This window comes from Strongylocentrotus purpuratus, unplaced genomic scaffold, assembly GCF_000002235.5.
Source record: "Strongylocentrotus purpuratus isolate Spur 01 unplaced genomic scaffold, Spur_5.0 spur5_scaffold_6, whole genome shotgun sequence".
In the NCBI taxonomy this organism is placed as follows: domain Eukaryota; kingdom Metazoa; phylum Echinodermata; class Echinoidea; order Camarodonta; family Strongylocentrotidae; genus Strongylocentrotus; species Strongylocentrotus purpuratus.
In genome coordinates, this window is record NW_022145612.1 from 59,947,147 (window position 1) to 59,960,690 (window position 13,544).

A 13,544-nucleotide genomic window follows, 5' to 3' on the forward strand; every position below is an offset into this window, starting at 1 on the left:
AAAATGTAATGTATTCATGTTTCATTTTATTGAAAAGTTTGATACATAATATAACAAATCGCTTTAAAATGTATATATTCTGGCAATAAAAGACTTATTTCAGTTTTAAAAGTTTTCGAGATGATTTATGATACTTGTATACAGACAGAGGTATTTATTTGTGTGATTATCTTTAGTTTTACTTAGTTTTAGTTTTTTTCATAATAATATCAGTAATATATTTTTGTGTGCACAACCGTGTTTCAACTGGCATTGAATGACGTTATTGTGCTTCTGTGTTATCGTATTCATGTACATAATATACATGTATAAAGAATCTGATGTAAATTACATGATTAACATGCCTGTGTTTTCATCTTTTCTGTTAAGAAAAAAATCAGGGTCAATTCATTTATACCCCTTTTGATTATATGTTTGTTTTGTTTCTTGTCAATAAAGATCTCTCTCTGTTCTGATTAAAGTTTAGTAGAGTGTTTTCCTTGCTTTTTACAATGTTTCAGTATATAGTTTGGCATGTGTGGAATAATAATAATAAATCGAAAATATTTGTTTGAATTTATGAATTTGAATCCTTTCAATTCAAATATTTGTAAGAATGATATAACAAAATGCCAAACTAACGAAGAAGGTAGAGGGCGGCTACAGGGAACTTAAAACCGAAATTAAATCAAAGAAATCGATTAGACACCTTCTACTCATCTCCTCGATAAAACTAAAATGGATACATAACAAACAAAAACTTTGCTCGCCCTTGATGTGGAATATAGATATATATCAATATGTTAGCGATAAGTTATGGTCAGCCAGTAAGTCGGTGGGGACATTGGAAGTTCATTCGGGCAAGATAATGTAAGCGATTCAGCCACTTGATCGAGGACCTTGACGACTGGCGGCCATATTTCTTTTATTTTTATTATGAGAAGGAGCAGCAAACAAAAGAAATATGATCCACCATGTGATGAAAGGAAAACAGAAGGAAGATAAGAAAGACAAACAAAGCAAAAGGGGCACGTACCTTACTAGTGGATGTTTCAAACTTTTGGTTCAAGTTCAACTGCACATTGTGTGCATTAATCTCTTTTCTTGTGCCCCTTGAAGACATTAATGCACCCTCCTGCTTTGTTTAAAGGGGAAGAAAAACTAGAAAGAAAGAAAGAAATAATGAAAAAAAGAAAGAAAAAAATTTTAAAAATGGAAAAACGGAATGACAAAAAGAAAAAATTAGGAATTCAGAGAAAAAGAACAGAAAGAAAAAAAGAATGACAAAAAGAAAGAAGGAGGAAAAAAAATAAAATAAAAGGGGCTTTTTAAAGGGCCTAATGTAAAGTCTAGTTATTGTTCCATTGGTGCCACATAAATGACAAATACAGGTGCATTTCAATTCTGCGATGATTTTAAAGAGCATATCATACAAATTATTTGCGCTGAATTAGCATTTTCTAATCCCCTCTGTCTGCCGCCCATACACCCTAAAGGGGAGCCTTTATGGGAGAAAATTGAATCGAAATAGAACGATATTATGTTTTTAAATATCGAATCGGCCTGAATCGGAAAGGTTGGTAATCATCATTAAAAAGTCATTATAATAAACCATTCGAGTAATAAGTGTCTGTTATACCAAGTTTTCCTAAACGTTGTCGGAATCTGTACTAAATACAACAGCGCCACCTTCAAAAGCTTGTCCCAGTAAGTTGTCAATCTATGAAGTAAGACATAAATACAAGCTATCGTGGCTATCATTATGAAGGCGTGTTAGTCTACAATTTACATTGAAATGGAAATGTTAGCGACAGAAAGGGGAAAGGGTAGAAAGAGAGAGAGAGAGGGGGGAAGAGAGAGAGAGGGGAAGAGAGAGAGGGGAAGAGAAAGAGAGAGAGAGAAAAAGGAAGGATCGAGAGGGGGAGAGAGGGAGAGAGAGAGAGAGAGAGGGAGGGAGGGAGAGAGAGAGAGAGAGAGAGAGAGAGAGAGAGAGAGAGAGAGAGAGAGAGAGAGAGAGAGAGAGACGTATGGGGGTGGGGAGGGTTATGTTTTGTTACAGCCTCTTCTTAAATTAGTTTTCTTATAAACATGCTTCTCTCTACAGAATGTTCTTCCGGATTTTATGCTAAAGCATTCTTTCCTTTTCCCCTCTCCTCTCCTTTTCATCATTATAGCCCTAATTCTTTTCCTGCATTGGATTACCCTTTTATTTCCTTTCTCCCAATTTATTCAATTTTTTCATTAAAAGTGTTTACATAATCCATAGATATATATATCAAAGGATATATCTCTAACTCTATGCAATGACCTGTTCCAACAGTCCTCCACCTCTCTCAAAGTTATTGGCTTGATTTGCGATTTATTATGATTTGGATACCGGTTGTACACAAGGGCTAGCTCCGTCACAAGTGCAACGCCCATTTCACAAAAATGTTTTGATCAAATCGGCATAGGAAACTCAACACAGTATACACAGTGCAACAAGCATTGATTGCATTTCCATGCGCTATAGCTATGAGAAGACAGTGCGAGCTAGCTGGTGAAGACGGAGGGAAATCCCCGAGGTGAATCTTTTGGCAGTGGAAAGAATAGAGCATATTACTTCCTTTTAGGACTACTTTCACAGGTTCTGAGGACAGGTGAGAGAGTCTTTGAGATATATATCAACATTTGGAGGCATTATCTACGCTTGTCATGATTGTTTTGCAGTGGTTTATTTGAGTTAATTTGTTTGAAGAGTTGCAGTTGCACGATCCACTGACTGCACTGGAATTCAACAGGTAGGTTGGCGCTGTCCCGTAGCGTACGTTGTGTTGCAATACAGATCGAGCTAGCAGCAGCTGCCTGCATAGCCATCATGTAGCCGCTGGTCGACCCACCTAGAATCATCTTGATTGATGGCTTTAACATCGAACAAAATGAATTTTTATTTTGTTTTTAGTTACGTAGCACTGCTATATATTTCAGTGTTATAGGCCTATGTATAGTATTTTGCTTGTTATCAGGTGCATGTGGCATCATTATAAAAGCTAAATAATAAAGTAACATGCTAAAAATTATATGCTAAACTCAGTAACTGCACTTAATTATTATTGCAAGACCTTAGTATTGACGATCATAGTATCATACCATCATTTTACTTTCACCATCTGTTTTCATTTTAGGTGTTACCTTTGACAAGCATATGAATATGTCAGGTCATGTTTCAAATGTAGCAAAATCTGTTAATTTCCACTTACTTACCCTCTGTAGAATAAGGAAGTTCATAGATAAAAATTCTTCTCATGCAGTTGTAAGATCTCTTGTTTTGTTTCGTCAAGATTATTATAATTAAAAAATTTATGGTATATTGCTTAAACTCTCTTCAACTCATCCAAAATAAAGCAGCAAGGCTCATTCATTGTAAACCAAAACTTGTCTTGCCTCTCATCACTGATCTTCACTGGCTACGCATTAATAATTGTATCATACTTAATAAGACCTGAACTCCCACTGACAAACTGTGTCTCAATGATCAGGCCCCAGCATGCATAGGTCATCTACTCCATTTGCACACATCCATGTATACATGATCAGCTAGTAGTAAATACTTACCGTCCCTCGAACCAGTAAACGGATACATGTACTGTAGGTAATAGTGCCCCAAAAATCTGGCACTCCTTAGTCCTTACCCCCTGTGCTTAAGAATGGCCATACTTCACAGTGTGAATGTGTCTGAAACACATATTTTCTAACCTGTTTTAATATCCTCTCCGTTAGTAATTCACGTAAGCTTTGTATGAAATGTTCTCTCTTTTTGTCTGTTTGTATTTCATGTTTGTGTACTTTGTATCTATTGAAAAGGGGCTTTATAAATGTAATAAGACATTACTTGTAATTGTAATTCAGGTTGCAAACATAGAATTTACATGTAAATCTAACTGATTGCATGATCACAAGGCCCACTCACAAAGGAAGATGTTGATAATTTTTCCTATTTACACCATAGTAATATATTCAGATTCATGAACTAATGCCATAGCTCTGAACTGAACTTTTAAAACAAAACAAAAAAATTAACAAAGAATTTAATGGCCTCTCTTGAAAAATTTGACTTTTCACATTTTTGTTAAAACATAAATCACAGAAAAGTTTGATTTAATGTTTTATTAACTTTGTATGAAATAAGTGGTCTGCTTAAATTTTTAGCCCAAGAACGACAGACAAGATCATACATGTAAATTATGATTTATTTCTCTTTTTCAGAACAGACTCTTGGATCGAGCTAAAACTTAATCACCGGCATAATGTCAGCTGGACCAGTAAAAGGGGATGGTCCTGGACCTGGTCCTGGCCAGGGTTCTCCCATTGTACCCCTGGAGGAGGCTATGTCCAATGTGGAACTCTTAGGTGACCTGCCGACCCCTGACCCTCAGCCCATGATCGAGGCCAAGACGATAGCCTTGACCTACCATGCGAACTTTGACACTAACTTCAGTGACAGGACTGCTTTCATTACAGGTATTGCCAAGTTTATGGAGGAAGCCACAGTGCACTCGGAAATGGTAAGAATTACACCACTTTCATAACTTGATCCCAAAATGTAGGCCTATGCTTTTATTTCATTATTTTGGTTCATTCTGAACTCTGCTGTATTTTTATTTCATTAGCAAGTGCTCTATGATTTTCGACAAATAAAAGCTTGAATGATCACATGCATAATTTTGCCACATAAAAAAGTGAGGAAACTCAACTTTGATCGGTGATGTCTCATTGAATATATTGCTAATTCTTACAACTACTGTACATGTAATTCCTAAGCCTGTCTGTTGCAGCTGCACTGATGTCCCATTTATTATTTCCATTCATCATAGATAGTACAGCCAAAGCTGTGTAGATCTTGGTTACAGTCCTTTCTACACTCTACAGTGTAATTGAATATTATCTGATATCATGTCTCCATTTGTGAGCATCAGTGGTAGATATGTGCTTTATGTTGGCAACTTTTTTAAAAGTTCCAACCAAAAAGTACGATGTACAGACTCTACAGTGAGAGTTCATAACAACTCAGCTGACCCGCTAGTTAGTATTCATATTATTGATCGTAAACCGAAGGTCAAACATGTAGCATTGTGCCTTTCTTCAGTTGAACACAGTGGACCTTTATAGACTACAAGGCTATTCCATTCATGATACATGAATGATTATTTACACATCTGTACATATAGTTTAGAAACAAATTATTTGTAAGTGTACCTTGTTGTGCCTGTAGGCAGAAATTGCCAGTACAGCGTCGCTCTTTGATATTGAAATGTGAAAAATAGGGCATTTATAATTATAAATTGCATATTACATTTTGTCCTTTGTTAATGTCCCTACACTGTATGTGACCCCATACTACCGGTATTTTAAATGTATCTGTATAGCGTATTGTTTAGCATAGGTTGTATTAAAGGTATTTCATGAGATAGTGACATGGGTACATTTTGTAAGTAAATTATTGATTATTTATTGTGAATAAGTTTTCTTCTTTTACTTTCAGAAAGTGCTCTTACCAAAGTTTCAAAACCTAATCAAACATCTTGACCTTGCTAGAGTAGATGCAATTAGGCATTCAAACATGCACATATATACACAGTGTGTATGCTATCCTAAATGTTCAATTTTAAACCAATACGTTCCTACTTGAGATACATAGGATCACAGGGCATGTCTTCTTTAAATATGAGTTTATGTATGATAAAACATAATTTCAAAATTTAAGAAATGGGCGATAATAACGATATTGCAAAGCTTGTAATACTGTACAATGTAAAGGGCATAGAGACATACCTTGTATAATGCGCTATAGAAATATAATTTATTATTATTATTATATTTCTTCATGCAATTTAGCCTTCATCTACATACATGTATATGAACTGTGCAGAAATTCATGATGTAATTCACAAATTTATCTACATCACAATGCATTTTTTATTTGTTGTCTATGTACCATTTGAAATCTTTATCATTCATGTTCCTGCATCATTATTATTGTAAAGGATAAAACAATGTGATAAACAATGTGTATGTACATGTAGATGTTCATGAATATTTAAATCTGCAACTTTCCTGTTTTTCCACAGAACAACATCCTAAAGGAAGGAGAAGAGCATGCAGTCATGTTGTATACATGGAGGAGTTGTGCCAGAGCAGTGCCTTCGGTAAGAAATATGGATTCATAAAACTTTATTGAGTACATTAACTGTTTGGCAATTCTGTGTCCTGAAATTGATAGTCTCTATTAAAATGTGACCGTCGATTAATGGCTCTTTTGGTATCACTACTACTGTATCAATCAATGGATATGTCAAACAAACATAGGAGAGGAATGGATGAGAAACACATTGCGCAGAATGTCCTAATATATGTAACACTGTACACACTTGAGAGACTTTAATTCAATCTATATGGGGTCGAGGTGACTGTAATATCACTATTTCCTTCAGTACTGTGGCTCGTAGGAAATATTACTATTGCAGTGGCTTACAGTCCCCATAGATTTAGCTCTTTAAAAAAAATTAAAGGTGGTATAGTAATATCTCCATCTTAGATTTGGATTGTTAGTTTTACTAGATTTTGTAAAGTAATAATGTGTATTACAAGAAAAGGGATGATGCTGTATAAGGTAGCTTTATTGATGTACATGTACATTTAGAATTCAAATATGAGATGTAAAAGCAGGAGGTGATCTACATAAAGCTATGAACAATAACACTCGGGCCACCAAACGCTTTTTAAACAGTTAGAAAACAGAATAAAAATAAGAAGAACTTTCAAGAGCTAGTATGTTTTGACTTAAAGTGCTTGTTTCATCGTGGAATCGGCGTAAACAAAACCCATTTGCATTGGAACAAAATTAACCATTAATGCAAGGTACCTGCCTCCGTTTAAAGATGAAAAACAAGAAATTTCTTTGCCTATGGCATGCTGGAAAGGGTGGGAGTGCAAATTATTTCATTTCCTGACTTGAAATGAGAAAAAAGTTCAGTTTGTAAAAATACATTATGTAAAGCCTCACACATGATATGGGGCCCCACTTCACCACGCACATGAATTTGATCTCTAATCTTATCCTGAAAATCTTGTCTACATATTGAAGTTCACATGTTTTCACAAGAGCAATATTCATATTCTCTCGATATACATTTCATATTTAGTGCCACATGATTATTACTATAAAGTATTGCCAATGGCTTGTCTCAAATAACAAATCAGTAAAGAGCATTGTTTGTGTTTCTGATTAGGAAAAACAATTACTAACCCATATATATCATTGGTAGGCTGCCAAAATAAATTTGACTTATTTACTTTCATTTCAGTTATTATGTACATGTAGGTACATACATAGCCTTAATATTCCTAACAGATGTTTTTTTCCCCAAAAGTGAAGTATTAGTCAAATAGAACTTGAAAAATACTTAACAGCATCTGGCCATGTAATCAAAACATAAGCATTGTCATTTGTTGTTCCTGATGAATACAACTCGTGTCAAAGTTTTGCTCAGTGTATTTCAGAGTAACCAATATAACTGTATCAATGCCAAAAGATAAACGACATACGTTTATACATGTACTGTATGTCACTCTTAACAATTTTTTTTTTGTGACACAAAGCACAAAAAGTACATGCACACTACACTCACCTTTAATGTAAGTGTATAACGTTATAGCACTCAAATGAATAGTTGAGCTCTTTTGTAGCAGTTATTGCACCTTTAATTCAAATATACACTATTGCACCGAGGTTACCCCATTATCAGTGCATTTCTGAGTTATGTAAAACCTGTTCTGTCACTTGCAAACCCTCCCCCTCTTTTGACATGAAAGACCTCTTTTCCTGGCTTCCTTTGGGACCCTGAGGAAACTTGAAACTGACCTCCACTGTGCCCTACCATGCCAGGAATGCTGATAATTGATGACCTTGTTCATACTTTCCCTGTTTGGAAGAGGATTTACTTTAATCTGTCTCCAGAACAAAAAATGAAAAACAAGATAGAAATAAAGTAGTGAATACATATATATCTATGTAACATATGTTTTATGGACCTCTGCCTTGTGTAGATGAGTCTGAAATAAAGTTCTGAATTGAATTGAATTGAATACATGTACATGTATGTAGATGTAAAGACAGTACATCTGAAAGTAAATTTAATTATAAGGTTAAAAACTTTCCTCTTTCCTTGTACATGTTCAAGTGGGGTTTGGATGACCTTGTTCATACTTTCCTTCTTTGTGGGAGGATTAACTTTAATCTGCCTCAAGCGCCAAAAAGAAAGAAAGAAAGAGTGCCGAGCGCATACATGTATTTCAAAAATAGCTTTGGATGGCCTTGTTCATACTTTCTCTTCATTATTCCATCTAGAATAACTCTTAAAAGAAATGAAAGGTGTATCGTTTTTTTTCCTCAATCAATATTAGGTCCTTGAATAAAACAGAAATGTTATGAAGAAGTTTAAAAGTTTTCAACACAGTATTGGTTTGTCATACAATACATGTACATGTAGCGTTTTAAATAGCAACAGCATTTTAAAATTTGTTTTGACAAACAAGTTCTCTATTCTGTTTTTAGTCTATTTTAAATAATCTCCTCTATCGCAGAACATACATCTACATGTAAACATTTGTTAAATGAAAAGATTCTGCATTATTGTTGAGAAAACATTCTATGGCTTATGCCAAAGTACTTTTCAAAATGTTTGTCCTTATTCATACCACCAGGTCTCGATCCCAATGCCATGCTTACCCTGCTGTGTAATATGATGTTTCAAATTCAACCATACTGACAAACAAACACCCATTCCAATTTTATGGAACATCAAGTCTCAATGCCTTATTGTGATTTGTAATTAAAATAATTCACCGTCATTTATTGATAGAAAAGATTGACGAATCTATCCTCTGTTCTTAGTCTGAACAGTAATTATATTCCTTTATGATTTATTCGCTGATACATACAGTATTTATGTACTTCAGTTGAATTTTCACTCCCAAGTTTGCCAGGAAGGAAGGGGCTAGGAGAGGTTGAGTCCTGGGAAAGGTTGAACATATTCTGTGAACTTTTTTCATTTTTTAAATGTTAGTGTAGGAGTATATCATTGTACTTTACTCCAGTATACTGTAAATCATACAAGTCATGGTAAATATTATTAATACTAAAAGCTATCAATGTATTCTGGAAATTATACCATAGTCACAATTTGCACTGTTGTCACAATTAGGACTTGATGGTTGTTATGAGCCATGTCTGGTCATGAACAGGGTATGTCAAATTCCTGAGTGTAGGTAACTAGGCTGTGATGGTTTTTAATAGAGGAAGTTTGGTGTAGGAGGGCAATCATGGCGTAGGCAGATAACGACCCCTAAACAAGCATTGTTATTAACAACAAGCCCATTTACATTGCTGATTTTTTTTCTTCAAATCATCAATATTTATTTTAAAAACTTCCATTTACTGGTATAGATTTTATACTGTTGGAAAATCCCATAAAAACCATTGCCTTGGTGTTTGCATATTCTGTTTTGTTGTTGTGTGTTTGCGTGCATGTGCGTTGTACACATGCACCACTTGTTATTGCTCTATATATGCATTAGCACGGAAGCGAGAAGAGTCACGTGACCAAAAATTGAAATAGTTTACTGGTGTTTTGAGCTCGAACATTTTAATACTCCAGAAATGGGGTTCCTATTTGTGTTTATCGTTGGTTGCCTAGCAACATCTGACATAACTCTGGAATGTGAGAAAAAATGACAGTTTTTGATTGCAGTGTGAATGCACCTTATATTATAATAGCATTTGAACTCTTGGTATGCTTTTAAAATACCTATGGAATGTCCTATACTGCAGATACCATATCACAAACAATTCAGGCAGATGATTGAGTTTCATAAAGATTAAGAAGTATTTTGTAGAAATGTAGGCCTAATGTCATTTAAGAGTAAATCTTGTGTAACAGTTCTTTTTTGAACGAAGTTCTTTTATGGATGTGACTATAAATTGCAACTAATTTTTTTACATTAAGCAATTTTTTAACAAAAGTGTCCTAAAATGCATGCTTAGCCAGTCTCTTCATGTAATAACTGAGTTCGAAATTAGGAATCCTCCTGAATTATATGTGTAGATTAAAATAGATTAATGTTTCAATGATAAGGAGTTCATACAATTTTCCCTACCTATAATGGCTCTTAAACTTACCACATTGTATCTGGTAATGAATTTCATACAATTTACACACTCAATGAATACACACAATAATATGATACTTCCATGGCTAAAGTATGCATGGTAATTACAATGCCAAGATATGGTGAACTCTCCTTTCATTCTCTTGAACTTGGATATGAAACCAAGATGGAACCTTTTTGTGGGTGGGAATAATGAATACTAACGAGATCAAATTACCCCCTTGCTTTTAAAGTTAGAAGTCCCTGTCTTGCTGCTGAAACTGAAATGTACCTTAAGACAAGTTTATTGTGATGTCAGTCAAAATATATAACTACCGGTACATGAATTGACTTTCTTGGTATCCTCTCGATTCCTCTCCACAATATATTTAGGGTACTGTTAAATGAAATTGTAACAAGTTTGTGAAAGTAGAGGCATTGTGTATTAATGTAAGGTAAACAAGTGGATGTTGTAAAAACAGGATGAATCTAGGGACACCTGTAAGGTGATCTTTTCCCACTAGGCTAGGAATGATGCTGAACATTGTTATTTCATTTTTCCTCTGTTCAGAGCCAGATACATATGTTTAAATAATATCAATTAATGCCTTCTCTAAACAGATTATTTATTATATTTGAAAAAATATATTTGTGAAAAGAGGGGTCTACCGGTATATATTTGTAACTACATTGTAAGGCCTACATGTACTTGTCAAAAAGATTAGGCCTATAAAAGAAAACAACAAAACTGCCCTTATCCATATATTTTATGTATCCCAGTGCATTGTTCATGCATGTATTCACACTGTTTGCATTCACCAGTAGATGACTATATATAGATGTGTACAAACAGTCTGTACATTAGAATGATACTGTATTGTGAACCATTGCCACAAATAAGGTATGCATGGATGTGGAAATGAAAATAAAGTGGGCGTGGGCTGCACTCGGTGAAAATTGTTACTGCCGAACTAAACATTTGCCCTGATATTTTGCCACTGCCTACAGTCAATAGCCTCAATAGGTAATCCGCAGTTTAAAGGGCAAAGTGAAAAAGCTTGTTCTCTTGTAATCTGACTATTTAAAGTCTAGATCAACCACAGTTTTCTAAAGCCATTCCTCCGCTACCATTTGTCATTGTTTGTCTCTTTCTACTCTTGGCTAGTGATCCATGCTATTATAGGAGTTATGGAGGGGCCAGCTGATTGTATTCGGGTGCAGTTTGCTAGAATTGGGCCCACAGGTTATTTTTGGAATGTAAACTTTGCTGTAAACTTACCTTAAATAATAATGTTGTTGTTTTGATGATTTTTATTTGAGATGACATGAACAGACGTTGAATGGAATCATAACTCTTACGGGATCTTTCCTCAAATGCAGGAATAGGGGTGTTCTTGTGTGTTCTTTTGAGTGATTTTAATACTAAATTGTATTTGTAGTAATAGGTGATCATAATCGGGCTGAATATTTGCCTTAGTTATAAAATTGCCACAATTTTGTGATGCATAATGCTGTCATGATTGCCATCATGTGATCCAACCCTCCTTTATTGATTTATTAAGGAACATTGGATAATTGGGCTAATTGGGCATTTTTGTTAACATTCCAGTATTTTTTAGAATTATCGTTCATTCATGTGAATTTCAAATCATAATTAGCAGACACAGGAGACATACTAAGACAAAACAGAGCTCATTATAGAATCAAGATTGATCTAACAAGACATCAGCGTGACTCATAGATGATTTGCCTGTCTTAACAATTAATACATCACTAATCAACTCGTATAGAGTGTGAACCCCGAGCCTTGAGTTTGCATACTGTATCTCCAGCACATGGCAGTCATGTTGATGTGTTTAATTAGTCATTCAAGTTCACATTGACTGCCAATGAATCAAGGCATTGGTTTACTCAGCCTTACTTGCCTTGAGTTGTCCTAGTTTAAAAAAGAAAAATTCAAACCGAAAAGTGTACAGAAGCCATCAGCTGTGGGTGTAAAATTGGGTGTCGTAATTAAAAATTAAAAAGGCTGTTCATTAAACGTTTTGGATTTAAGATAACAATGTACATGTAGGGTGTCTTCAAGACTTCAACTAGAAATTGACGTCTTTTAGTACCCAGATGATTCTCAAAAATAAATGCATTAAATGAAAATAGATAAGGATATCCCATTTAATAAACAGTCGTTTTATTCTTTGTTAAACAGATTTTGGCAGGCACAGGTTTCTTGGGCCTTATGAAGGAGATTAAATCAACCATGCTCCTCTAGCCATTAGAAGTGAAATAAAGTCTTTCTCTATCTGTTCTTTGCTTTAAAAAGAATGAGTTGGAAATTACTAACTGGCAACTGCCTGATTTAATAATTTGATGTAATTAATGATAAAATTTGATTTTGCATCGAAATTCAATATCCTTTTAATTTATTTGGCCAAAGTTTTGTTGCTTGTGGCATCGTTGAATTGTAAGTAATGGACCACATCTTTTGTCTGTTTGAAGCCAGAGGGTGGTTAACACCCTTCTGGCTCCAAACAGATGATTTGTAATAGGAGCTTACCGGCAGGAGAATACATGTAGAGAAGAAACACTATGATTATATGATAAGAATGTAAGGAAGGTGGAAATAAGAAGATGAGAAGGGAGAGGAAGGTGGACTTTCAAGGCATACACTTTGAAATAGAAAATAAATAAAGTTTAGTTTGTGAGAAGGGATGTAACATCATGTACTAGACGTGTATATGATTATTCCAACAATGCATGTTCTTTTTAAATGGCTTTAGTTCAGGGATAGAATGACATTAATCCCTACAATTTCCTCCTAGACATTATTATGTTTCCCTTCCTTTGTTATAAACCTTGAAATCATTCAACAGGTTTCCTTATTATTTCCTCATGGTTATCAAAATAGATTGAAAAGAAACATAGTCATCCTGATCCAATGTATTTTATGATATCCTGTGGGGAGGTTACATGTAGGAGGGAAAATGAGAGATCTTTAAAGCATTTTCTGCCTCCTTAAAGGTTGTGTCAGCCATTTGCAGTAACATGGTGAAAGGGATTCTGGTCAAAGTACATCAAAGTTCAAAGTTTCAACACTCACTACATGATAATTGATGCCAAATGTCCAATGGAAGTTAAATTAGTATTCGAAATTTTAAGGAAAAATATTATGCAATATAGTTTTTTTTTTTTCTTCCGGTGAAATGTGAAGGTTAAGTGAGAAAAAAAATTGCCTTTGACATTTAAGTTTTTGCTATAATATAGTGAATAGTACTGCTTTTTTAGATAATGTTTCCTTTTTAGATAATAAATTTCTAAATACGTATTATATATTATATACCTCACTTAAGTAATCCAGCAATCTGATTGGTCGAAATTGCATT

General features: G+C 34.5%; 1 protein-coding gene across 4 annotated transcripts in view; it reads left to right on the forward strand.

Annotated features, from left to right (window-relative positions):
* The first annotated feature begins 2,483 nt into the window (after positions 1-2,483).
* Positions 2,484-13,544, forward strand: part of LOC574767 (cytoplasmic FMR1-interacting protein 2) — a 40,906-nt gene continuing 29,845 nt past the window's right edge. Inside the window, exons 1-3 of one of the 4 annotated variants that reach the window (XM_011664685.2) lie at positions 2,484-2,759; positions 4,225-4,523; positions 6,087-6,164. In XM_011664685.2, coding sequence (XP_011662987.2) covers positions 4,266-4,523; positions 6,087-6,164 — 336 coding nt within the window. In that variant the 5' untranslated portion in view covers positions 2,484-2,759; positions 4,225-4,265. The remainder of the gene's footprint in view (positions 2,760-4,224; positions 4,524-6,086; positions 6,165-13,544) is intronic. The other 3 variants (XM_030999891.1, XM_030999890.1, XM_030999893.1) reach the window with 3 other exon arrangements.